This window comes from Buteo buteo, chromosome 4 (genome assembly GCF_964188355.1).
Source record: "Buteo buteo chromosome 4, bButBut1.hap1.1, whole genome shotgun sequence".
Taxonomy (NCBI): Eukaryota; Metazoa; Chordata; class Aves; order Accipitriformes; family Accipitridae; genus Buteo; species Buteo buteo.
In genome coordinates, this window is record NC_134174.1 from 26543371 (window position 1) to 26567506 (window position 24136).

The 24136-nt window shown below is 49.7% G+C and overlaps 3 protein-coding genes across 7 annotated transcripts; 1 reads left to right on the forward strand and 2 right to left on the reverse strand.

Annotated features, from left to right (window-relative positions):
• On the reverse strand, nucleotides 1–2126 carry CHCHD5 (coiled-coil-helix-coiled-coil-helix domain containing 5). Its single transcript, XM_075026831.1, has 4 exons — nucleotides 2024–2126; nucleotides 1802–1942; nucleotides 1542–1693; nucleotides 1–876 (listed from the first exon to the last, which is right to left on the reverse strand). Coding segments are annotated over exons 1-3 (294 nt in total). The 5' UTR covers nucleotides 2026–2126; the 3' UTR covers nucleotides 1–876; nucleotide 1542.
• A 112-nt stretch (nucleotides 2127–2238) lies between these two features.
• On the forward strand, nucleotides 2239–18839 carry ATP13A1 (ATPase 13A1). Of its 4 annotated transcripts, XR_012650056.1 has the most exons (27): nucleotides 2239–2588; nucleotides 3328–3417; nucleotides 3728–3918; nucleotides 4276–4348; nucleotides 4670–4825; nucleotides 4971–5040; nucleotides 5703–5809; nucleotides 6450–6579; nucleotides 6860–6915; nucleotides 7495–7621; nucleotides 7897–8034; nucleotides 8533–8653; nucleotides 9267–9424; nucleotides 10224–10399; nucleotides 10804–10914; nucleotides 11449–11574; nucleotides 11902–12010; nucleotides 12519–12718; nucleotides 13116–13212; nucleotides 13650–13831; nucleotides 14161–14275; nucleotides 14581–14777; nucleotides 15214–15356; nucleotides 15955–16066; nucleotides 16310–16453; nucleotides 16809–17186; nucleotides 18427–18839. XR_012650056.1 is itself a non-coding variant. In XM_075025191.1 (26 exons), exons 1-26 carry the CDS (start codon nucleotides 2250–2252, stop codon nucleotides 16917–16919), a joined length of 3579 nt encoding a protein of 1192 aa, XP_074881292.1. In that variant the 5' UTR covers nucleotides 2239–2249; the 3' UTR covers nucleotides 16920–17414. The 4 variants fall into 4 exon arrangements, 2 of the variants coding, with proteins under 2 accessions (XP_074881292.1, XP_074881293.1); XM_075025191.1 differs by lacking the exon at nucleotides 18427–18839 and having other exon boundaries at nucleotides 16809–17414; XM_075025192.1 differs by lacking the exons at nucleotides 10804–10914; nucleotides 18427–18839 and having other exon boundaries at nucleotides 16809–17414.
• On the reverse strand, nucleotides 17504–24081 carry MVB12A (multivesicular body subunit 12A). 2 transcript variants are annotated; one of them, XM_075025195.1, is made up of 12 exons: nucleotides 23934–24081; nucleotides 23795–23840; nucleotides 23150–23491; nucleotides 22631–22704; nucleotides 22346–22418; nucleotides 21884–21971; nucleotides 20721–20780; nucleotides 20464–20535; nucleotides 20226–20373; nucleotides 20073–20160; nucleotides 19339–19966; nucleotides 19013–19249 (listed from the first exon to the last, which is right to left on the reverse strand). In XM_075025195.1, the coding sequence occupies exons 1-11, from the start codon at nucleotides 24009–24011 to the stop codon at nucleotides 19869–19871; spliced, it is 1167 nt and encodes a 388-aa protein (XP_074881296.1). In that variant the 5' UTR covers nucleotides 24012–24081; the 3' UTR covers nucleotides 19013–19249; nucleotides 19339–19868. The 2 variants fall into 2 exon arrangements, with proteins under 2 accessions (XP_074881297.1, XP_074881296.1); XM_075025196.1 differs by lacking the exons at nucleotides 20073–20160; nucleotides 20226–20373; nucleotides 20464–20535; ... (5 more) ...; nucleotides 23795–23840; nucleotides 23934–24081 and adding exons at nucleotides 17504–17731; nucleotides 17841–17891; nucleotides 18022–18086; nucleotides 18444–18526; nucleotides 18709–18825 and having other exon boundaries at nucleotides 18911–19037; nucleotides 19153–19249; nucleotides 19339–19434; nucleotides 19515–19861.
• Between the last annotated feature and the right edge of the window lie 55 nt (nucleotides 24082–24136).

Genomic DNA, 24136 nt, shown 5'->3' on the forward strand with positions numbered 1-24136 from the left:
TTAGACCATCTACTGTTTCTTTTATTGTTTAATTTTTTTTTCCACTAGTGACAGCCCAGAAACCACCTCTCCTTAGAGCTGGGCTCTTTGTTCCCCTGTGTAAGAACAATGGAGGAGCCCCCCTACCACCCTGCATTGGAAGATCTCTGCTGCGCTGTCGATAGAGCAGTCAGTGCCCTGAAATCTGCAGTTTTTCTGCCGTCTCTGCCGGCGGGAAGACTCCCTCTGCTGTTCTAAACCAGCAGAAGGCCTGGGGTTACAACCCCTCATACCACCCCCAAAACTGGGAGCCACATAGGATGTTTTCAAGTGGGTCACGCTGGAAAATTTATGGTCAGAGAAATGTTCCTGTAGTCAGTCCAGCTCAGAGAGCAGCTTCCATCATCAGTGGGAAAAGCCAGAACTGGCTTTGGATCTTGAAAAGTGGGGTTTTTTACTGGGACGAAGGAAAATATTATGCTTAATTATCAAAGGAACTGTTGAAGAATACAGACTGCAGAAAAAGAGGTAAGGGCTGATTTTAGTTTTCGGTTCCTGTTCAAGCACATCTGCAGGCTGCTGCTGATCCTTTGGTGTCGCTTCAACACAGTTCTGTAATTTACTTATAAAGTTTTTAGAGGCAACTTGGCATACAAAACCCAGCGTTACCAGCACACGAGTGCCGATGGATCACGAACGCTCTGACATCCCAGTCAGAGTCCAGCGCTCTGCTGGAGACAAGCGTAGCATGACCAGAACCAAGAAAACCACATCGCAGGGCCGCGCTTCGTTTTTCAGAGGGGAAAAACCAACCCAATGAAGCATTGGAACAATACTCCAGCGTACAGGAAGACTTGTCATTCGCTCCTGAAGAGGAATTGTAATTCCAAGGCTCCCCTATGAAAAAACAGCACAAATAAAAGCATCAGGTAGGCTCTGTGCGTACGCAGCACCCTAGTTATGAGGTACAGTAGGTTACCATGTCAGGTCATGGGAGTATGTCACATTCAGGTGATTTCTACATGCTTAACAACATCTTATTTACTTTAACGTTGCTCCATAGACATTTACAAGATCTTTTGCAGAGCACTGCAAGCTGACCTACCCCAACACCACCATTCTGTATGTATTACTGTACAAAACCGATGACCAGATGTGGACGAAAATCATGACTTCACCTCAGCAAGACTGCTTTTCTCCCACAGGGTATCGGCTTAGTCCGACACTGAGCATGACCAAGCCATTTGGAGAAAAACACTGTTGCATTCACACCCATAATGGCCACACACACATCACTTACAGCCCCTGGCAATCCACACCAATGAAGTACCACACTTCTAGCCTAAGTAAACTTCCTGGCTGTGCTCTATATTTTTCTGAGACAGGAAGGGAAGGTGGGTGAGAGAAAAAAGCGGGTCTATGTCTACGCGGGGCTGTACTATTCTGCTCCAGCTGCTTAAATGAGCAGCTCCCAAGCAGATGTGGTGAGTAGCTGTCAGCAGGAGGGCTCTGGACCGCAGGTCTAGAGAGAAAGCAACCCTGCTCCACAGCCTGACGCTTACCTCATGTGGAGGGCTTCACCTGCTCAGCGCAGAGCAGGAAGGCATTGACGTGGTCGCTGCAGTTCATAACGGAGGCTTGGTTTTCCTTCAGGCACTGCTCGAAGGCGGCGAACGGCTCCGCGCAGTCCTGGCGAATCTGCTGCACGATGGGGCTGCAAAAACAACACCGGACCCTCAGCTCCCGCTCTGAGATCCAACCCGAGAGGCCTAACCCGGTCTCAGCCCCATCCCTGACCCCATCCCACCCCTCCCGCACTCACTGAGCGGCGGCGCAGCGGGACATACTGAGGCGGAGACGGTGACAGTCGCGTTGCCAAGAGGCCGGGCTGGCGGCCACGCACCGCCCGTACTGCTCCATCTCGTTACGGCAGTAACGTGCCGTAATCTCCAAAGCCGCCTGCCTGCGGGGAAACGGTAAAATTAATACGGTGGAGGCAACGCGGCCTAGACCGGCCCGGTCCCCGCCGCCGCCCGCTACTCACATGCCGCCGAGCACCGGGCACTCCTACCGCTGTGCGCATGCGCGGCCACCGCTCTACCGCCGCTGCGCATGCGTCGAGCCGGGAGGCGCGGCCGGCGGCTGCGCATGCGCAGCTGCGGCGGCGGGGGGGCGGTGCGGAGCTCAAACTGACCACTGCGCAGGCGCCAGATGCCGCGTGCGCTCCCCCCGCCGGAAGCGGAAGTATGTCGTTTGCGGTTTCTCGGAAGATGGCGGCGGCCGGTCCGGCTCCCGGTCCCGTGGACGAGCTGGTCTCGTCGGTGACGCTTTACCGCCGGCGACCGAGGCTTCTTCACGGCACCGTGTTGCCCTTCGTGGCGGGGCTCTACCCGGCCTGGTTGTGGCTGTGGGGACCGCGCGTATGGGCGGCGTGGGGGGAGGCGACGGCCGCGGCGACGGTGGAGGAGGAGGGCCCGAAACCGGGACCGGGCCCCGCGCCCCCCGAAGCCGCATTGCTGGCGCTCGCCGCTATCGGTGTCGTCCATCTGCTGACGGCTCTCTCGGGGCTGTGGTCGGTGCACGCTCACTGCGCCCTTACCTGCGTCAGGGTGAGTCCCGGGGCTGCCAGTGCTGGAGAACCCGCCGGGGCTGCTCCCGAGCAGCGCGGGGAGGCTCGTGCCCTTCCCCGCGGGCTCTCCTGTCGTGCGGGGGCGGCTGAGAGCGCGGAGGCGTTCAGTTTCTTAGGGGGGTGCAGAATATGTTTCTTGTGATGTGGCAGAGAAAGGAAGCTTTGCAGGCGCGGTGAGAAAGAGGGTGAGGGGCTTGAAGAGACGCTTTGCACAGAAGTGCATCTCCCTTGAGCTGGGCTTGGGCAGGGTGGCTGCGTGCTGGCAGGGGGGAAGGAGAGATGCGTGCCTTTGGCAGGCCCCGGCGCAGTGTCGGGGAGTCCAGCAATGTGTGTGCACGCAGGCAGCCTGGGGAGAGTTGAGTGTTCAGGGCAGGAGCAGACTGCCTTTGCTAGTGTCGATTGTTCCGTCTTTGGACGGTGGACTCGCTGGTTCCCATTTTTGCAGTTGCTGTAGTAACCGCATCATACTGGCAGCTGTATATGTCTTAATTGCAAGTGAGGTACTGAATATCCTTCCTTCAGTGGTAAGGTATGATTTGGGGAATGGATTGTGTTAATGGGAACGTCTTTGATTCTCGCAACGGCTCTGCAAAAGCACCCGGCTGCAAAGAGCTCTTTTGTCCGCATGTCTTAATGCAGTCTGGCAAGGATTCCTCCCGACTCGTTGAAACTCAGGGTCTGTGACCCGCTTTACAAAGCGTGTCTTGTTTGCGTTTCAGGAACCTTGTCCTAAGAAAGCCACATTGGCTAAAGTTGTGCCAACCCCAAATAACGGATCAGTAGAACTAGTGCCACTCCACCGAGACCAGGTAAGGATCCGGCTGTCGGGAGCAGAACTGACATCTGTCACGTGCCAGGGAGCTGCTGCATCGTGCTACTTCAGCCTGCAGTTTGTTAGCTTTTAACTTAAGTAATTAAGGAAAAATCAGCTGTGGTCGGTCACAAGTGGGGATGTTAAAGATTGCACGGTGTTTCCTGGTGTGTGTACCACAAGCAGAGTCGTACAATAACTGGAGATGTAAGGGACTGGGGTTTCTTTCCTTCTTCAGGCCAGATTATGTGGGGAGTGAAGCCTTTGGCGTGTCTTCAACTGGTTGTTTTTTTCCCCCCTTTCTGCAGGGTGAGGATGGGCAGGAAGCTCTTTCCTTTGAATTTCAGAAAATCAAATACTCATATGAGATAGACGGCAAGAAACAGTTTCTTCCTGTAGCTTTCCCTGTGGAACATCCCCTTTGTTACTACCAGAATGCCCGAGGCTATCAGGAGGACAAAGATATTCGAGCAGCTGAGAAGAAATACGGTACAAACAAGTAAGTTTTCCAGGCACAGACCTCACTTTGCCAAAGTATCCCAGTGTGTCAGGAACAGTGTTTTTGAACCACGGTTCTGGTCCTGTTTTTTACATTTCAATTATTCCTGGCACTTGCGTTAAATTCCTTTAAGGATAGAGAACAGTATTGGACCGAGGGGTTTTCTCCAGCGTGGTCTATGGGTGCAGATTAATTGCATATAACAAATTAACTGAATCAAAGTCATTGAAACAGGGAGATTGTGGACATTCTGGAGTAGAACCTGCTCTGACGCCAGAGGCTGCAGATGGCTTTTGGGTTGGGCTTTTGCTGAGAGTCTTGAATGTTTAGGTTAATAAGGATTCAATTCTTTCCCAGGGCTGAGATGGTGGTGCCGGAGTTCTTGGAACTCTTTAAAGAAAGAGCTACAGCTCCATTCTTCGTCTTTCAGGTAAAATGAACAAGCAAAAAGAGCTGTAAGTACTTCTCCCTGCTAAAAAATGAGAGGATTCCTTACAATCCTGGCTTGAGAGCCATAAACCAGCTGGCAGCTTTCTAAAACCAGGACTAGATGCTGTTCTTGCACTGTAATACTGGTTTTACTGCTGGGAGTGACCCTGTTTCTCCCTAATGTCTTACTGTGACTTTCTGGTTTTCTGGCTTGCTCCTATTAAGTGTATACCAAGTTAACTTAAAAAAACATAAATTCCTAGAACTTGAAGGCTTTTGTTTTCTGAGTGAGATTAGAATAACTTCCATGTCCTCCCCACAGGTGTTCTGTGTGGGTTTGTGGTGCCTGGATGAATACTGGTATTACAGTGTTTTCACCCTCTCCATGTTGGTTGCATTTGAAGCTTCTCTGGTCCAGCAGCAAATGAGGAACATGTCGGAGATTCGAAAAATGGGCAACAAGCCGTACATGATCCAGGTAATTGGAACCAGAGAGGATTATGCATTAAATTTGTGATGTAGCTGTCTTATAGCTGACTTGCTGTTCCTTTTTCCCATCCTTTTCCTCTGAACCTCTTCTGACGCATGCAGGGCTTCTCAAAGTGGTTTGTTTTTTTCTACAGGTTTACAGAAACCGCAAGTGGCGCCCCATTTCCAGTGATGAGATTATTCCAGGGGACATTGTTTCCATTGGTAATGACTTGCATGATGGTTGTAATCTGATTTTAAATAAGCTTTTGATTTTTTCTGGTCTGTTAAATTGTGCAGTGAATTGAATTAGGCATAAAAATCTTAACAGTCTTGGTTGGGTGCTTTTGAGGACTTTGATTCATAGGTGTCACAATTCAAGGGTCCAAGAGATTAATCCTTGGGCTGGATCTCTTGGACCTGCTAGCTGTCTTGAAGAAAGGTAAATACCTAGATAAATTGTCCTCAGATTTTTCAGCTTAGGATTGTGAAGATGAAGAGTTCCCTTCCTCCTGACAATATCTTCCTAGAATAGAAAGGGGAAGGGCAGATCTCTCTCTTAACCCTGCTCTCCTTTTTAAGGTTGTATTAGCCCAGGATGTGGTGCCAGTCTTTGAAGCCTGAATGGCACTGAGAACCAAGTGACTTGATTTTAAACTTTTCTGGTCTCAATAGAGACTTAATAACTTTCAAACCCTTTCGGTTCTCAGCAGTGCTGAGTGGGTCCGTGCTGTGCTAGACTTGGCAGCCCATGAGAGGTTTGAAGCTTTAGGAATCTCCTGTATCTCAGCTAAACTGAAGGAGAGCTGTGCCCTGCCAGACAAATAGTCAAACAATAGTCACTTCTGCCTTTGAGCTTCTTCTCAGTTTTAACGTATTAATTGCAGGCCGATCTCCTCATGAAAATCTAGTGCCGTGTGATGTGCTGCTGTTACGTGGAAGGTGTATTGTAGATGAAGCTATGCTGACGGGGGAGTCTGTGCCACAGATGAAGGTCTGTGTGAAGTGTCCCCTCTGCTGTCCCTTTGTTGCAACCTGGAAGAGCAAAAATACTCAAGCCACTGCAGCATTTGCGAGTGCAAATTAATCTCTTTGTCCAAATGCTGGCCCAGGCAACCTGGTCTGTTTGTTGTCAGCTCCCTGTCAGTGATTGATGGTCTCTGGTAAATGAGAAACAGAAATGTCTGTTTTGTCTGGCAGTGTCTCCAGCCTTTGGGTCTGAACTCCGTCGTGTGGGCATGGCATCACCCTCCTACACATTCCCCAGTCTGGATTCCTTTGGCTGGGTAGAGGTGGGAGGAGGAACAAGTGTAAAGCACTTCAAAACCCTGAATCTTCCTTCTTTTTGTGCCAGTGGGTGACTTAAAAATGCTAAAGTAATGCTTGCAGAGCCTCCCTTGCTGAATTCAGCGTGCCAAGGGTGAACTAGTCCCCTGAAACCAGAATTTCCACAGGTGCCAGGCTCTAAACACAGACTGATCAGGAGTTGAGTGGTGTGTAAAGGTCTAGATTCAGTTCAGGCCACCTTCAGCTGACGTGAAGCTAAGAACATCTTTTGGGATAAGAACAGAAAGGAACACTTGAAGTTTACTTGTTGATAGCTGTGAATCTGAGACGTGAATGTTGTTCTGCAGGAGCCTGTGGAGGATCTCAGTCCAGAGCACGTCTTGGACATGCAGACGGATTCCCGGTTACACATCATATTTGGCGGAACAAAAGTGGTGCAGCACATCCCGCCCCAGAAAGCCAGCACAGGACTGAAACGTATGTACCTGCACAAATTCCCTTGGAGAGGGCACATCACGCGCTCACAGATTTATTTTAAAAGGCTTGATGCAACTTTTGGAGGATGGCATTGAGTCATTCTCCTTGGCTCTGTCACTAACAGTTTACTGTGATTATTGGACCGCTGTGATATTCTGTTGAAGTTGACTATGTCCCCTCGTAAGTGAGAGGAGGGGGTAGCTTCGAGTGTATTGTGTCTGTGATAAGCCTATAAAGGATTTCCGTAAGCTTACTGTTTTCATTCCTGCTCCTGTTCCAGCTGTCGATAATGGGTGTGTGGCATATGTTCTGAGGACCGGCTTCAACACATCTCAGGTAAGATGTGAACATGCCTTCTCACCTCTGTGTTGTTGATGACGTTGGTTGTGTCGTTCAGTGCTTCGCTGTCAGGAAATCCTTATGAAGTACCACAGTGGGGAAATATAAATCAGGGTATTAAAATTACTTTTTTGTTTGGAAGAGGAATAAATAAGGTTGGTCTCTTCTCTGTGTCAAATAAGTAGTCTGATGTTTGGTGCAGAAGCCTGGGAGTCAGGATTCAGGGTTCCTGTTGTGACTGGCCACACTATGTGTATACTACAGCTCCTGGTTATCCCTGTTTCTGTAATGATAATTGTTAGGAAAGGGCATTTGAGTGTGTTTGTAGAGACTGGAGGTGTGAACGTGAGCTTTTTCAATTGAAAATTGAAGACTGCTTCAAAGAAATCATCAACTTAAGTGACTTAGGAACAGGTTTAGGGTTTTTAACAGATTAATTACAGGAATGGGAATAAGTTTCAGGCTCTGGCACCAAAACACCAGAGTGTAATTTTAAAATTGGGTGTCATACATATTTTTAACAAACTACTGCATGCTGCAGAGATAGCTTCTTGCACTGAAGGCTGTTCTTCTCAGGGGAAATTGCTACGTACAATCCTCTTTGGGGTGAAGAGAGTGACAGCCAATAACTTAGAGACCTTCATTTTCATCCTGTTCCTGCTGGTCTTTGCCATTGCTGCTGCAGCATACGTCTGGATTGAAGGTGAGATTTCTTCTTGCCTCTTTCCAGGTCTCTACACAGGACTTGTACCAAAGCTTGTGGGAAGGACAGTTGACGTAATTTCTGAGAGTTACAATAGCTGGGTTGGGCTGCGCCAGTGTTTCAGTGTAGGGGCCCACACTGCATTCTGGATGCTTTTCTTGCCCTCCCACAGCCCTTCCTAGGTAGGTGAGCTTCTTTGTGGTACTCATCTTAGTTCTGTGGGGCACACAGCCTGAGGATGAGGAGGTATACAGGTCTTGTTTCTCATTCCGTAGGCACCAAGGATCCTAGCAGGAACCGTTACAAGCTCTTCCTGGAGTGTACTTTAATACTGACTTCGGTCGTTCCACCTGAACTTCCCATTGAGCTCTCTCTGGCTGTCAACACCTCCCTCATTGCCTTGGCCAAGCTCTGTAAGTACCAAGCCTAAACACAGAAACAAAAATAGGACTGCTTTCTTATGTCTGGAACTGTGGGGATGTTGGTGAGGAAATGAGTGTGAAATGACTGTAGTGTCCTCAGTTTCTACCTAGTGACAGTATGGGTTTGGAGCTGGTGTATATGAGGGGGATTAAACCTCAAAGAACTTAGGAGTTGTGTGCTTTGAAGTGGGTCCTAAATCGAGTGTAGGAGGGAACTGCTTGCTCAACAGTCCTGCAGTTCTGCACTGAACAGGCTCCTATATATGGAATAGGGAGGCCAATGACTTCTGTGTTGGACTACGTCATTGCTACAACTTGGGGTCTCTTCTGGTTTCAAATGCCACAGAAATTCAGAATGGGGAGTTTTGGGTTCATTAACTCTATCAGCACCGTGTTGATAGCTCCTGTCTTGTGATTAAAGCCACTGAGTGTCCTGTCCTGGCTTTGTTGTAGCTGATCTCTCACAGAATTTCCTCTCCTCTCTTCTAGATGTGTACTGTACAGAGCCCTTCCGCATCCCCTTTGCAGGCAAAGTTCAAGTTTGCTGTTTTGACAAAACCGGCACATTAACCAGTGATCACCTCGTAGTGAGAGGAGTAGCTGGGCTCAGGTGGGTCCTGGGTGATTTTCATTATATGATTTGCTGTGGTCTGGGCTTTGGGCACTGTGTGATCCCATTCCAGTAAGGAAGAGAAGATAGAATAGGGATTCAGAGAGTGAAAGAAGTGGATTGAACTGGAAGGAGAGAGGGTTGTTGGTCTCTGGCAACAACACTTATGGGCTCAGGACTTGTGAATTTAATCGTCTTGGGGGACTTCTTGCACGGGGTTTTTATGTAACTGAGATCTTTGCTGCTTCTCTGTGCAGTAGCATCCTGCCTTCTTGTGTCACTGCCGTAATGAACTGTGCTTGAAGGCTAGATGCCACAGCAGAGAGATGTCTCGGCCCTTTGATTCTGCAGTTATTTAAATGTGTTAGTTCAGGCCTCTACTTTGAGTGTTCTCCTTGAATCAAGTTTGCTTTGGAGGACTGGCAAAAATTATGGGCTTTGGCACTGTTTGCTGTTGAGACAGCGCCAAATTTTCTATGGCTTTGATCTTGCCACGAGAAGCTCCACTGTTTACTGTATTAGAGTAGGAATTTTTGGCTGGGAAAAATTCCAGAATTTGTCTGAGATAATGTGAATGGGTCTGTTAACATGGGCAGTCTTTTTTATGCTGCAGGGATGGGAAGGAAGTGACACCAGTATCTGACATTCCTGTAGAAACCCACCGAGCGATTGCTACTTGCCACTCACTTGTACAGTTGGATGATGGGACGCTGGTGGGAGATCCGTTAGAGAAGGCAATGTTGATGGCTGTGGACTGGACCCTGACCAAAGGTAAAACCTGATTCCAGCTCCTCCCTGATTGATACCTGAGCCGTGTTTATATATGGTGTGGGTTGTGGGGTAGGATTTTTTGGAGGAGGTGATGATGATAACACTTTGTCAGTTCTGAGCTTGACATTATCTAGTCTGTAGAGATTTCCTATGCCTCATGCCAGCTTTCTGCACGGAGTGAATTCCATCTGGTATGATCCCAGGAACTGGTTTGGGGCAGTGGAAATCCTTGCACTGTATGTCTGAGGGACAACAAATAGTAGGAGTCCGTTCTCAGGACTGCAGATACTGCATTCTGCAACTGGCATGCTCAGGTTGGTGTCTTTTGGTTCTGATTGTGTAGACTCACTAAAATCAGGGTATGACTAGCGCAGATAGCAGTAGTGAAAACATGACAGTGTGGGTTTTAGCATGGTCTGCTGGTAGTCTCTTTGGAGGCTTTCTACTCTGCTTTCCTGTCTTTCACAAACAGGTAACTAAAGTAGAAATCTTCCAGAAATACCGTATACCCATTCCACTGAAACCCATGCTGTTGTGGTTTTTTTGCTTCTGTTTTTTTACCTGCTACAAGTTACGTTCAACCTGCTGTGTAGCTGTTCGTACTAATGCGCACAGGTGTTCTGATCAGTTATATCCCTTAATTGTTGGCATGAGAATTTCCAGCTCTGTATGCTTGCATCTAAAGAGAGGAAATTCATATTATCTCGGTGACCTATGGGTTCCTTTGGGACCCAAAGGGAGGGATGTTGCTTTTGATACCGAGAAACCTTTCAGGATTTCCTGATCTGTTTGTTTCCAGATGAGAAAGTTTTCCCCAGAAGTATTAAAACTCAGGGACTGAAAATTCACCAGCGCTTTCATTTTGCCAGTGCCCTGAAAAGAATGTCTGTCTTGGCGTCGTACGAGAAGATCGGCTCGACTGATCTCTGTTACATTGCAGCTGTGAAAGGGGCCCCAGAGACGCTACACAAAATGGTGAGCGCATCTCTCTAGGAGAGGAAGGGCCTTCTCTAGCACCTGTGCTTGTCCCTGTACATCTCTGCTTGTCCTTGCCCAGTCTGGAACCTGAATGACATAGGGATTTCATCCTGCAAAAGAGCACAGCGAGCCAGTGCCTGAAAATAAACTCCGCTGGGGAGTTTCAGTCTAATCCCAGTGAGATCTGAGTATCTTGCCATATGTGTTCCTGGCCCTGTTGCTTTTGCTGACAGCAGAGAGCTAAATCTGAGGGATCTACTCTTTTGCCCTTGATGGTGAGGGACCCTGCCAAAGGTGCCTCTTTTCCACTGTCTGAATATTTAATGTGAAGTGCTGGAATGTTCCACAGAATTGTGTTTGGAACTGTGTTCATATGGTGCTTTTCCCCATGCCTTCTCTAGTTGTCTCAGTGCCCAAGCAACTACCATGCTGTCCACACGGAAATTTCACATGAGGGGGCAAGAGTGCTGGCCCTTGGCTACAAAGAACTGGGGCACCTCACTCACCAGCAGGTATATCTGTCTGTTTAAGCCTTGAAATTGAGCTCCTGTCAAAGGAAACAGAGATGGTGTGAGCAGGGCTGGGGAAGAGGGTGTCCCTTTTGGGATGTGGTTGCCCAGAGCTGCTGTAACCGTGTTGCTTTTACAATCTGGATCTTCTGGGAAGATCGCAGCCTCTGCGTTGTGCTCCCAGCTTTGAATTCCTGTGCATTATTGATCAATACTTCTGTTTCCCTGTTCGTAAAGCAGGGTCAATTCTTTCCTTGTAACAACTGAGGAGGCTTAGCACTGAACTTCTTAGCTGTGAACCTGGTTTTATGTGGGGATGGGCACATGTAACTGTTTTCAGGGCTGTCTCTGTGGAGCTTTGTGCCAAAGAGGCCTTTCTTCTAGAGCAGCTGGGGACGGTCCAGGGTTGCTCTGTGCATCTCAGAGCACCCGTTGTGTTTCTAGTGATGCTCTGATTGCAAGGAAGCACCCATTGGAAAACAAGATTCCTGCTACAAAGCAGCAGGTAACACTCAGCTTGCTGATTTGCTTTGGCAGGTGCGAGAGATGAAACGTGAAGCTTTGGAGTGCGATCTTAGGTTTGTTGGATTCATTGTGGTTTCCTGTCCTCTCAAAGCGGACTCCAAATCCGTCATCAGGGAGATCCAGAACGCATCACACCACGTAAGCGTCAGCAGCATCCTAGCCTTACCGGTAGCCATGGTGTTTGGGATGTGGAATTTCAGTACCAGAAGCCTTTGTGGAACGAGGGCAAAGGCTTTTCCATGGCGAAGGCAGGGAGACCTTGTGGATATGATGTTACTTTTGCAGTGGGATTTGCCCTGGCCCAGAGAGAAAGCATTTCTGTGGGGTGCTGCAGAGAGCAACACCTCATAGGGAATGTCACAAGGGTCCAAGCTAGGCAGAACCCTTAAGTGTAAAGGAGACTTCCTGTGAAGTGCTGCTTGCCTACCCAGAACTGATTTTTGACCTCTCTCGCTTTCCCCTCAGGTAGTGATGATAACAGGAGACAATCCTCTCACTGCCTGCCATGTGGCCCGGGAGCTACACTTCCTCCAGAGGGAGCACACCCTCATTCTGCAGCCTCCTGTGAGCAAAGGTAACCAACCGATCCCTTGCAGGAAACTGTTCTGTGTTTTGGAGGACAGCAGCCAAAGCCCTGCTGGGGCACTGTATCAAAGTTAGCCACGTGCTGTTAGCACTGCTGCTTGATGCTGATAATGGAAATGACTCACTTTCCAGAAGCCTAGATAACCCTCTGTCCTTTACCCCTCTCTTTTCTGGCTTAGAGTACTATGCAAACTACATACCTTCCTCTGCCAGCTCCAAAACTAAGCCATCTGAGCACCAAAATAACGGCAGCTTGAAGGCCTCCTTGCTGTGTAGGTTCAGAGACCATCCAGGGAAGCTGAGAGCCATGTCACTGCAGGGAAGGGGAGTCCACATAAAGGCCATAGCTAGGTGCGAGGTGGGCATGTCACTGTCCTAAGAAGTGGAGGTCCTTGTGTCCATAACGCGAGGGTCAGCATCTGTAGAGTGGCTGGGAGCATTTCTCACAGCCAGGCACCTCAGGCATGTTCATGTCAAGCTCGTGCTTCTCTTTCCAGGCTCCAGCTGGCAGTGGCAGTCCATCGACGGTGCTGTCGTGCTCCCAATCTTGCCAAACTCCTTGCGAGAGCTGACACAGCGGTATGACCTGTGCATAACTGGGGAAGGTCTCTCTCACCTACAGTCTGTGAACAGACAGCAGCTGCTGAAACTCATACCACACATCCAGGTGTTTGCCAGAGTGGTGCCAAAGCAGAAGGTGAGAGATTTCAGCTGCTGGTAAAACCCAGTTTTAGCAGGGTTCCCAGCAGGGCTCATGTGGTGCCTGGGAGCCACGTAGATACTAGCACATGATTAATGCTAAAGCTGCTTACAGCAAATGAGCGTAACCTCTCCTGATACCTAAGCCAGCAGGCAGCAAGGACCAGAGCTCAGGGTGTGCCACATTGTTATCCTGAAGAGTCCTGAGCCTGTTAGCCCATTCTAGCTCTGCATTCCTAAAAGAGATCCTGAAGGTGAAGCTTTTGGAGTCTGGCTGTGAGGCCAGTGAGTTCCTGCAGAACAGAAGCACTTGACCAAGATGCATAACCCAGTACAGACAGCAGCGTATCAGAACACACAGGCTGCCCATTCTCACTACGCCTTTCTTTTTGCAGGAGTTTGTAATCACTACTCTGAAGAGCCTGGGCTATGTCACACTGATGTGTGGGGATGGGACCAATGATGTCGGAGCTCTGAAACATGCAGATGTGGGTGAGTCCACATGCAGGACTCTCATGTGTGCCCCTGTCTGAGTTTGGCTAGTGTTCCTAAACACAGAACCAGTGTTTCTCTGGTGTTTTGAGGGCTGGGATCGATCTGACCAACATCATTTGGTGGCATAAACTAACATAAAGAAGAAGGATCTCTGCGCTGGTGGAATACTTACTGTGTGTGCGCCAGCAGGCAGCATGAATTAGCTGCCAACATGTTTTCCTGGAAGAAAGATTATTCCTAATGTGTTTGGGTTTTTTTTTCCCACTAAGCTTTACTTCAGCAAGTGTAACATGTCTGAAGTCCCTGTGTAACTAGCCTGCCCCCCTGACTCCAGGTGTAGATTGCAGTTGGGATCCCTACTTGTTGAAAATGCTCTGCCAGGAAGGGGATTACAGGCCTTTTTCCCTGCAGCTGATGTTTTTACACTCCTACAGGAGTGGCACTGCTGGCAAATGCTCCTGAGAGACTGCCCGAACGGAAGAAGAGAACCCGAGATGGACCCAGTGATGGGAGGCCTGCCCTGCCGTCGATGGGGAGTGGGACTGTGAAGCCCACCTCCCGTGGTGCCAAGCACAGAGTCATGTCCCAAAGAGAGGAACAGCTGGCAATTCAGAGGGTTGGTAACAAGACGTTTAAAAGCCCCGTTAACTTATCCTTGTTCTTTGTTCCTCCTCTGGTTTACTGCTAATTCATGAGAACTGGAAATGGCAGGACATATTGGGAAAAGACCAGCTTTTTTGCTTCTTATCCTGCAATAGTAAAATGGATTTGAACAGAGAAGGTGCTGCTTTTCCAGCCAGCCATCAAGCTAAAGCTGCAAGCATGAAGGCTTCTCAGCCTCCTCCCCTTGGAATAGGGGTGTGGGAGAGGATAGTACGAGATCATCTTTGATCCGGGTTGTGATAATGAGGTTTGCCTTTGTGTCTTTCTCCTATTCGTCTGCAGGAGCGGATCAGTCAGGTTCTGAAGGATTTGGAAGAGGAGCGTGTACCAGTCGTGAAGTTGGGTGATGCCAGCATTGCAGCCCCCTTTACCTCCAAGCTCTCTTCCATTCAGTGCAGTAAGTGCGTAGTGGGAGCTGAACGGTTGGTGGCCATCTCCATGTGTCCCATTTCCCCAAGGGGAGTAAATCTAGATTTGAAAGAAGCCAAGACAGAGGGCGTGGGGTGGTGAGAAATGCCCCCAAACCCACGGCTTTGCCGCCTTTTTGTGTGGAGCAACCCTGTGGCGGTTTCTTGGATGGGGACGGGAGCAGTGAGGGCTTAGCTTCCCTCTGTACCGCTTCAGAAAAGGAGAGGACTGAGGGACAAAGCCCCAGAACCTGTTTTGATTTGTTTCCAAATGCTGCTTCCTCTTGCTCCTTAGTCTGCCACGTGATCAAGCAAGGTCGTTGCACGCTAGTGACAACACTCCAAATGTTCAAGATCCTTGCCCTGAACGCCCTGATCCTTGCTTACAGCCAGAGTGTCCTCTACTTGGAAGGGGTGAAGTTCAGTGATTTTCAGGCAACTCTGCAGGGTCTGCTGTTGGCTGGCTGCTTCCTTTTCATCTCCAGGTCAAAGGTAAGGGGAGGAAAGTGTGTTGGAACAGTGGCTGGCTGATGTCAGTTATATCAGGATTACTGAAGGAGTGCCTCTCTCCAAAAAAAGCCATTTATTTTAATAAGTTAACAGTCCACAATGCTGGAGGGCATGAGGTTTTTTTGCTCCCCTGGGTTTGGGAGGCTCCTGAGGCCAGCACTTGCTTAAGGGAGCATCTTGTGATTGCAGGCAGGCAGCTTTGTTCAGGTTGGTGGAAGAGGTGGGAAGGGTAATGCAGATAAATGGTTCAGTTGAGGCTGTTACTTGCACTGACTAAGCTGTGGGTCTCGTGTACATGTGAAGTGAAATTCTCGCAGGCATTTCCCAAGAAACACAGTTGTTAGTTGGATTCTGCTGGAAAACTGCCTAGAGATGGTCAAAACCGTTCCAGTCAACCCTGCTTGCTTTTCTTTTGCAGCCTTTGAAGACACTTTCCAAGGAGCGCCCGCTGCCAAACATCTTTAACCTTTACACGGTCCTAACAGTGCTGCTGCAGTTCCTTGTGCATTTCCTCAGCCTTGTTTACCTGTACCGCGGTGCTCAGGCACGCAGCAATTCCAAGTAAGTGTCTCTTCCTCTGACGCTGGAATTTTTTCTCCAGTTGCTGTTAAGCAAGAGGGTGGAGAGAGGCCTCCCCCATCACAGTGCTCTTTATGCGACTGCTTTATCAAGCATGCCAAGCGTTAGGAGTTTCATGTGTTAGACGCATCCAGAAAAAGCATTTCTGAGTTGTGCGTCAGCAGGCAGCTCAGTGTGGCATGGATGCGATGGAACCGGTGGGAATATGGTCTGTGATACATTGCAGTTCCCATGTCTACTGTTCCCACATGGACGGGGAAAGGGAAATAGAAATAACACCAGTGAGTGGATTACTGGAATGCTTAGGAAGGAAAACACACACACACCCTAAATATTTTTCCACTTCATTTTTATTTTGTGGAAGAGAACCCAATGATTACCTGTGCTTGCACAGCTCTGCTCTTACCCATGCAAGCATGCTTGTGTCGGAGGTAGGACTGCTGCTAATGGGAGCCACCAAAGTTTGCGAACAAACTGTTGTTGCCCAACAAAACTTGCATGTAGTTTAAATAAACCATAGTTTAAATAAACTGGTGATTCTGAGTCTGGTCCACTGATCTCCAGCTTTGTTCCCTTTTAGACAGGAGGAGTTTGTGGATCTGTACAAGGAGTTTGAGCCCAGCCTTGTGAACAGCACTGTCTACATCATGTCGATGGCAATGCAGATGGCCACGTTTGCTATCAACTACAAGGCAAGCCATGTTTAAGTTACATCTCCAGCAGCACCAGAGAAATGATTTTGTAATTCAGGTGCAATAATACAAAACAACGTTCTTCTCATTTTGTCAGTGCTCTGCGGGGGAAAAACTCCCTCTTTTTGCACCAAGTTGGAATGAGCCAACTGTCCCAAACTGTGTCACGAATTGCTCCGCATCCCCTAGTGTGCATGAGTACAGCCTTACCTCTGCTCACCATTTCTCCCTGCTGTGTTTCAGGGCCATCCTTTTATGGAGAGTCTACAGGAGAACAAGCCTTTACTGTGGAGCATCGTCCTTTCAGGGCTTGCCATTGTGGGCCTTCTCACAGGCTCTTCGCCAGAATTCAATGAACAGTTTGGCTTGGTAGAAATCCCTACTGAGGTGAGCAGGCAGCGTTTCTCTGTGCCTACTGAATTTTAGGCACGGTTTCCAGAGGGAGAAGAGGTCTGAGCCTGTCTTCAGGAACTCTGGAGGAATCTTAAGGTTTTTAGCAGATAATAGCTCACAGGAGCACTAACTACCCCCATAGTTCTAAGTGAGAGGATGTGGTAGCAATCCTGCTGAAGGAGTGGGGATTTTTTCCAGCATGCTGTCACTTTTTTACAATTTAGTGACTTTTACAGCACGCTGTGAAAGCCAGAAGTTCAGGCTCTAGTTCAGCAGTTGCTGCAGAGGCTCTGGGCTGTGGGGACGGAGCAGCTGAAGGGGGGCTAATGGGTTGTGGTTTTTTTCCTAGTTCAAGATTGTGATCACGGAAGTGTTGCTGGCTGATTTCTTCCTCGCCTTGCTAGTGGACCGAATTCTGCAGTTTCTGCTGGGGAGCGCAAAACTTAAAGTGCCTTCCTGAAACGGATTCCGAGGTCCCTCGCCCCCAGCAGCGCTATACGAAGGACAGCACCCAGGGCCGCGTTTCGCCATCACGAGAATCATCCTTAATTCTTTTGACAATAACTCTGATCCTGTTCAGAAACAGGCGTGGGGAAGCTTTCTTCCAAATCACACGGACGCCACCTCTGTGAAACAAGACCTGACTTTTTAATGTTTGCAGGACGTACTACCAACTGTCGGGAGTTTTGTACTGCCCTAATGTTTAAGGAAACGTTTACAGAATTTGGTAACTAAAATCAGAATCGATGTATTTTGAAACATGTTTGGAACTTCCTTTGTGGGGCTGAAAGCTTTGTGGTGTTTTTAATAGATGGTGAGATCAAGTGCAGGAATAAGAACAGCAACAAACTAGAGGTGAGGCTGAGGGGGAGGAGTTCTTACACAACAAACACTACAACCACCCTTGCAAGAGGTAATGTTCAGAATAAAGAGTTGTAGCATTGACAAAGCGTAGGAGAACAAACACTGCCAAGAACTTCTATACATTATGCTGCTGTACATGCCAACCCTGAAGCCCTGTATTTCAAAACCATTACAAAAATATTTTGGCAGGTGAGAAGAGAAACATGTTTTATTTTTCTCCCTAAGCAATTCCTGTAATCAGATATTGATTGCATTTCTTCAGCTATCTTGAAATTTAATCTGAGAGAGGGAAGAGCTCAGCGGGATGTTTGGCTGCAGTTTACATCCTTGAGGTAGACTCCGTTGCTAACAGACGCTGGGTGGGAGCCTAGCAGCAGCCGTCCTTTCAACTACAAAAGCGTAATTGTACTGAAAACAAAACAACAAGCGGTCAGGACACAATACTGGTATTTGAGAAATTCCAAATATGACTGCTGTCCACCTCAAAAGAGGTGCATGACCAAAGCAGCCTGCTTACCTCTTTCTCAATATCGGCAAGTGACTTAACATTCAGGTCTGCAAGGATAGCCTAAAAGAAAGACATAAAATATTTCTAATTTCTGCAAGGATAGCCGAAAAAAAAAAGACGACATAAAATATTTCTAATTAAGACTAGTTATGAGGTAGGACTAAGAACAGCAGCTTAAATGAAGACTCACGTTACTGCCAGAACTCAGCTTGCTTTCAAATTTGGGGTGTAGTGTGAAAGGCACTCCGTCCATAGCTGGGAAGAGAAGTGAGAGATGCTTTAGGAACATCCCAGGAGCTGCTCTGAAAATACACAATTACTTAATTGCCACATAAAGCCGATGAGTGGAAGGGGACACCTTAGCACCCAGAGAAGAGTCTGAGCAAGATGTTGGTGACATCTTTTAATTCAAGCCAGGACTAACTTTCAGGAAGGGAAAAGTCTTTAAGAAAACCTTCTTCTAAGAACTGAGCTCAATTGCAGTCTTTAAAGGGAACAACTGTGTGCAAACCAACTATCGGCCTATATTTTCATTTTAAAGTACTCTTTAGACAGGGATATGCTTGCTTTATGCAGCTTCCTCATTTGATTCCAGATGAAGAACCACTTTACCTGAGAGGCCGTAGATGTTGGAGGTGTCGTACAGAGATTCGTGCTGAGAAGTGCGTTTGATGCTGCATCGAGCTGCGGGTGACCTGTAGCAGATTGGAATAATTAACGGTTGGAGCATTAGCAGCGCGCAGCAGGTAACGAGCCCCAGACCAGGGGAATAGAAACGGTGAGGTGACACCAGCAGTTGCAGGATTTATTCCCAGTCCTGAACTGGTTCAGGTAAGACTTGGGGTGGCGGGGGGGGAATAAATGAGTGCATACGCACTTGTGGTCCGAGTCGGGGGGTTGGAGCGAGAGCTGCTTCAGACCTTCGCTGATGGGCTGCGCCTTGGATTTCAAAACCGGCCCTTTTTTACACCAGATGGCAAAATTACTTATTTCCCTAAGGGGAAAAAAAATAATAATGAAATAAATAACCACCGGGCCCTTTGCTGTGAGCAGTGGCAGGGTGGGCAGGGCCCCCCTACCCTATTTTCATGTAGTGCGGGAGGGCTTTGCTCTTGGAGCTTAGCTTGAGGTCAAAAACGGCCGTTTCAGCGGTGTCCAGTGGCAGCAGCTTCATGTAGACCCGCTTTTTGCGGGAGATGCCCGTCCCTGTGGAAAAGGGGGAGGAAAGCAGGCGACAGGACCGGGAAGGTGGGAACCAGGGACTGGGCCCTGCTGTCCCAGACCTCCCCCCCCCCCCGCCAGGGGAGTAGGGGATACTTACGGGGCTCCGGGAACTCGGGGATCCGGGTGTAGCCGGGGGGCTGAGGGCTCCGGTCACTCAGTACCTGCAGATCGGTCACTACGGGCCAAGGAGCCGCCTGGACAGGATGGGACCTCGGTACCGGCCCCAGTTCTGGCCTCCGCCACCCCCCGCCCCGGTCCCGGTCTCTCCCCCCCCACCCCGCACCTGGGCTCCGCCGGTGCAGACGCAGAGGTACCCGCCGCCCTTGTGCCCGAATCCCTTGCCCAGGTTGGCCGCCGCGCCCTCCACGGTAACGGTGATCTGCGGGTACAGGGACCGTCAGGCCACGGTGGAACCGGGCGGCGGCCTTGTCATCGTCCCCCGGCTCCGCCCGCCCCTACCGCGGTCCAGCCGGCGGGGGCCGCCTCGGGGGCAGCAGCCCAGGCCACGCCGGTGAGCGGGGTCTCCGCCGCCGCCATCATAACCGCCGCTTCCTCTCCGGGAGTGGCGGAGCACCGCCCCCCCCAGCTCCTCAACAACCATTGGACGGTGCATGGTTACGGCTACGGCGATTGGCTGACGCCATCTGAGCGACGAATGAGTTAACCACTAAGCGACGACCGACCTCTCGGGGTGCCTTCGAAGGCGGAAGCGCGGGCGAACCGGCAAGGAACCGGGCAGGAACCGGGCTCCCCCCGCCTTTATTGACAGCAGCACCGACAGCGCGGCCCGTAGCCCCCCCGCCAACCCCCGGCTCAGCCCTCCGGCGGCGGCGGCATCATCTTCCTCAGCGGCGGGACGGCAATCAGCTTGCGCACAGGGGAGTTCACCAGCTGCTGGAAGGTCCTCGTGGCTGAAACGGGGGGGGGGGGGGGGGGGGGGGGGGACACGCTCGTTAACCCCCGTTAACGAGCCCCACCGAGGCTTCCACACCCCGCCACCGAGGGATTACAGCTTACCGAGCTGCTCCGAGAGGTGCCGGAGGTATTGCTGGCTGTCTTCGGTGAAGGCCTGCAGCAGCTTCACCGCTTGCTGTAGATCGTCAAACTGCAAAACCAAAGTGTTAACAGGCAAAAAAAAAAATTAATGAGAATATTCCCCCCCCAACTCACCACAAGCTCCATGCAGCTCAAGACCTCCCCCTGCTCATCCAGGATCTTCTGGTAGTTGGGTTTGGTGGCGAGGACTTGGGCCTGAGATGTCTGGAGGTAACTGCAAGGCTCGGCCTGCCCTCGGCTCCTCTTACATTCCTCCAGCTGCCTGCACAGCAAAAGTCATTTACCCCTCAGGCGGCGTTTCGTTTTCTTTTCCGACACGGAACATCTCTAAGATGGAGGGTAACAATCACACCTGGATATTTCTTCAGCACTTTCCTGGTGACGCAGTAAGAGCTCATCCCAGGACTGACATTCGGCAGCGAACCTGCAGAGCAAGAGGAGAGGACAGGTCTGTACCCCGCAGCTGGAAAACCAAACCGCAGCACTGGCTCATACGAAAAAAAAAGAACCATTTGAAGGATTAAATATGCCCAAAATACCCTTGAGGAAGTGGTGGCCAAACCCATACTGGTGTTGAGAGACTCGGACCGTGCAGATGGTCGATCTTACCTGGCGATGTACTCCTTAACTTGGGCCACCGACTCATCCAAAGCCGGATCCAGTAAAATCCTAAAGCACAGACAGATCATCAGCACCGTACATCAAGATGTATATGTATAGCAAGATGTATATGTTCCACAGAGGGCTCTGGTGACTGTTTGGGCGCTAAATGCTTAGAATTGCAGAATACAAAAGAGAAAAGTCTTGATCCCAAAAAAGATAACGCCCCTCGGAATAGTCACTGTACTGGTTTATCCAGGGATACCAGCCCCCCAAAAAAACTTAGCCACCATCAGCGGGGTTACTCTTTGCAAATTTAGACGGTTGGGCAGGCCAAAACCAGAAAAACAGAATCACAGAACGGTTTAGGTTGGCAGGGACCTTAAAAATCATCTCGTTCCAACCCCCCTGCCACAGGCAGGGACACCTTCCACCGGACCAGGTCACTCAAAGCCCCGTCCAACCCAGCCTTGAACACTTCTACTACCTCTCTGGACAACCTCTTCCAGTGCCTCACCACCCTCACCGTAAAGAACTTCTGATCTAAACCTACCCACTTTCAGTTTAAACCTGTTACCCCTCATCCTGTCATTACACTCCCTGACAAGGAGTCCCTCCCCGGCTTTCCTGTTGGCCGCCCCCAAAGTACTGGAAGGCCACTCTAAAGTCTCCCCGGAGCCTTCTCTTCTCCAGGCTGAACAACCCTAGCTACGTATGACCCCCCCCAAATATGTGATCCTTATTATTCATGCACATATACCTGTAATTTTTATACATATTTATTCATTTAAGAGGCAAAATCTTATTTAGTCTGTCTCTGACTTCTGAACCACTCCCCTCCCCAGACCCTGCACGCCTACAAAGGGAAAACACAGTGGTTTCTTTCCCATTAAAAAGTTTCACACACACCCCTAAAATCTGCTGGCACGTTAGCCTTTCCCCGCTGGTTCTGTTATAGTTGCCTGGATGAGGGAAGCCAGCTAATTAAAGTGTTACAATGAACCCAAAGCATTTTGACAACTGCTTTGTGCTGGCAGGGCGAGGTCCTTGTATGCAGCAACAGATGCGTTTTGTGTTCAGGCTACCCCCTTCTCCCTCCACTTCGCCCCCCAAAGTGGTACGACTCACTACTTACTTACACTCCACAGGGGATGAATTTGGCAAGTCCTTACCCTTTAGGGTCTTCTACGCAGCTCTTCAGTGTTCCGTCTTGTTTCAACTTCTGTATGTATCGCTTCAGGTCTTCGGAAACCGAGTGCACTGGAGATGAAGGCAAAATAAAACAGGATAAAACAACACTCGTACCCACTGCCTAGAAAACTAGTAATACTGAGAAACGAAGCTGTTTCCTAACCCGCAGACACTGCTCTGACTCCTTATCAGAAGGCATTCTAGTTATGCTGTTTCTAAAGGAATAACTCATCTCTGCGGCCACAGTTTACATTCGTGTGTCCATTTGTCTTCCCTCCCAGAAACTGTGGTCACGAACAGCATCTTAAAAACATTGTTCCCATATTTTTGGCTGCACCCACCCCTTCTAGGAGACAGCTGGTTGCGTTTTGAGAGGATGCTAGGGAAGAGCCAGTATTTTTAAGTTCAGGATTACCCTTGCTGATACATATATCGCACCTTACCGTTAGCTTTGAAAGCCTCAGGGCTAAAGCTGTCAGTCTGCTTCAAGGCACGTTTGAGCTTCTGTGCAGAAAACTAAGAGAAGATGGAAAAGAAGGTCTTAGCACCCAATTCCTGAGCTCTATATATATGGCAGAGCTTGCGGGAGGATTTGTTACTGAAGGAGAAAGGAGTCCCTCCTTCCCCAGCCCGTATTTCACAACTCAGTTATACAAATCAGAACATACGTTTAGTGGCAGAAGGCAGGCAAGAGAAAAATTATTCACTTTTAAAAGAGAGGATCTTACCTGGAAACTGGACAACAACAGCATAGAAAGCCGGTCTACCTCTGGCAGCTCCAGGCTAATTGATTTGCTTAATTCTGAAAAAAACCAGAACAAAATTATTTAAGAACAATTACATTCACACCAAGCTACAAACAGCTGAAATGTTCCTGAAAGACACTAAAAGCTGTAGTTGTACAGGAGTGTGGTTTGCAGGATATGGAAGGAGCAGGGAAAAGAGAGAGAAACAGAGTTCCTAGCAAGGAAAAGTCACACGTAAGGCTCAACCGTGGAAATAAAAAGGCAGAGACAACAAACCACTGGTCTACAGAAGCTGCTAACGCAACACCTCCTTTTAACCTCAAGTACTTGGACTTCCGAGACCACTGCCATCACAGATGTCAGTGGCTACTAGTTTGGAATAACACAGTTATGCTGTAATCACCGTAAAGGTCATGCCATGAAATTAAATCTCAAGTCGCTGCGGGCTGCCCTACAAGTTTCTTGAGAGCGCTTGATAAAGGGAGGAAGGGGAGCACGGACCAGTGACATCTTGGTGAACAGGAGGCAGAGATTTTCGGCGTTTTGTCCCCTTCAGGCTTGAACGACACCAAGAGCGATGCTTGGCTTGAGGAGAGGTGATGAGCAGTCTCGGGGACAAGTTAAAAGAACGTGATGTATGGTCTTTCCTAGCACTGCTTCTCCAGGGAGACAGTCTTTTGGGACTAGGTCCAAGGGGGTGTTTCCTGAGACTGGGACCTCCTTGGGGTCCTTTCCTCGATCCCACTGTCTCACTGGGACTAACGTTCTTCTCGTTAACAGCAGCTACATCAGGTAGATTTAGGAATTGTTCAGGATTCGCTTTCTTCTCTCCAGGGTCAGCATCTGAGAAAAACGGACATAATCAACGCATCAGCAGGGTAGAAAGAGAGGAAAGGGTCTATTCCCAAGGATTCGAAAGCGCTGAACCTGTTCTTTACGCTTTGTTATCCAGCTCGGTGCAGCAGCAGCGCTGAGGTACGACGGCTGGATCCCCACTTCACAGCCTCCCAAAACCGCCGGTGCCTCGGGTTCTCCTTTCCAGCACCAAGATCCTTCTCCCGAGCCCCGGGAGGGCCCCCACTGGGCGGGGAACGATGCTCAGCACCACCCATCCCTCCCCGCTCCCGGGCCCGCCGCCCCCCTTACCTGACACTACAGCTTCAGCCGCCGGGCGGGCTCCGCCGGGGGAACGCTGAGGGGGAAAAACGGTTACGAGGTTGGTAGCGAGGCTTCCCCGCGGCCCCCCTCAGCCAGACAGGACCCCCCACACACACACACCGCTCACCTCCTCTTCCTCCGTCCCGCCAGACGGCCGCGGTACAGCGGGAGCCGGCCCGCAGCCCTCCGCCGGTCGCTCCGCCATGGCGGCGTCCCGCGGCCGCAGCGGCCGTTAGGCGCGTGGGATGGCGGGAAGGCGCCGCCCGGTGGTAGGCGCATGCGCAGAGGCCGCCTCCCCCCTCCCCTCAGTTTCCCGCCCTCATCCCCTCA

What these genes read in the sequence shown, in the direction of transcription:
- CHCHD5 (XM_075026831.1), bottom strand. An exon ending in TCCCGCTGCGCCGCCGCTCA is followed by an intron (nt 1,694 to 1,801) that starts GTGAGTGCGGGA and finishes TTGTTTTTGCAG; the next exon opens with CCCCATCGTGCAGCAGATTC.
- ATP13A1 (XM_075025191.1), top strand. Translation starts at nt 2,250, where the DNA reads ATGGCGGCGGCCGGTCCGGCTCCCGGTCCCGTGGACGAGCTGGTCTCG. An exon ending in GGACTGGACCCTGACCAAAG is followed by an intron (nt 9,425 to 10,223) that starts GTAAAACCTGAT and finishes GTTTGTTTCCAG; the next exon opens with ATGAGAAAGTTTTCCCCAGA. An exon ending in GCTCTCTTCCATTCAGTGCA is followed by an intron (nt 14,276 to 14,580) that starts GTAAGTGCGTAG and finishes CTTGCTCCTTAG; the next exon opens with TCTGCCACGTGATCAAGCAA.
- MVB12A (XM_075025195.1), bottom strand. Translation starts at nt 24,011, where the DNA reads ATGGCGGAGCGACCGGCGGAGGGCTGCGGGCCGGCTCCCGCTGTACCG. An exon ending in TGAGGCTTTCAAAGCTAACG is followed by an intron (nt 21,972 to 22,345) that starts GTAAGGTGCGAT and finishes CTTCATCTCCAG; the next exon opens with TGCACTCGGTTTCCGAAGAC. An exon ending in TGAGCTGCATGGAGCTTGTG is followed by an intron (nt 20,161 to 20,225) that starts GTGAGTTGGGGG and finishes TTGGTTTTGCAG; the next exon opens with TTTGACGATCTACAGCAAGC.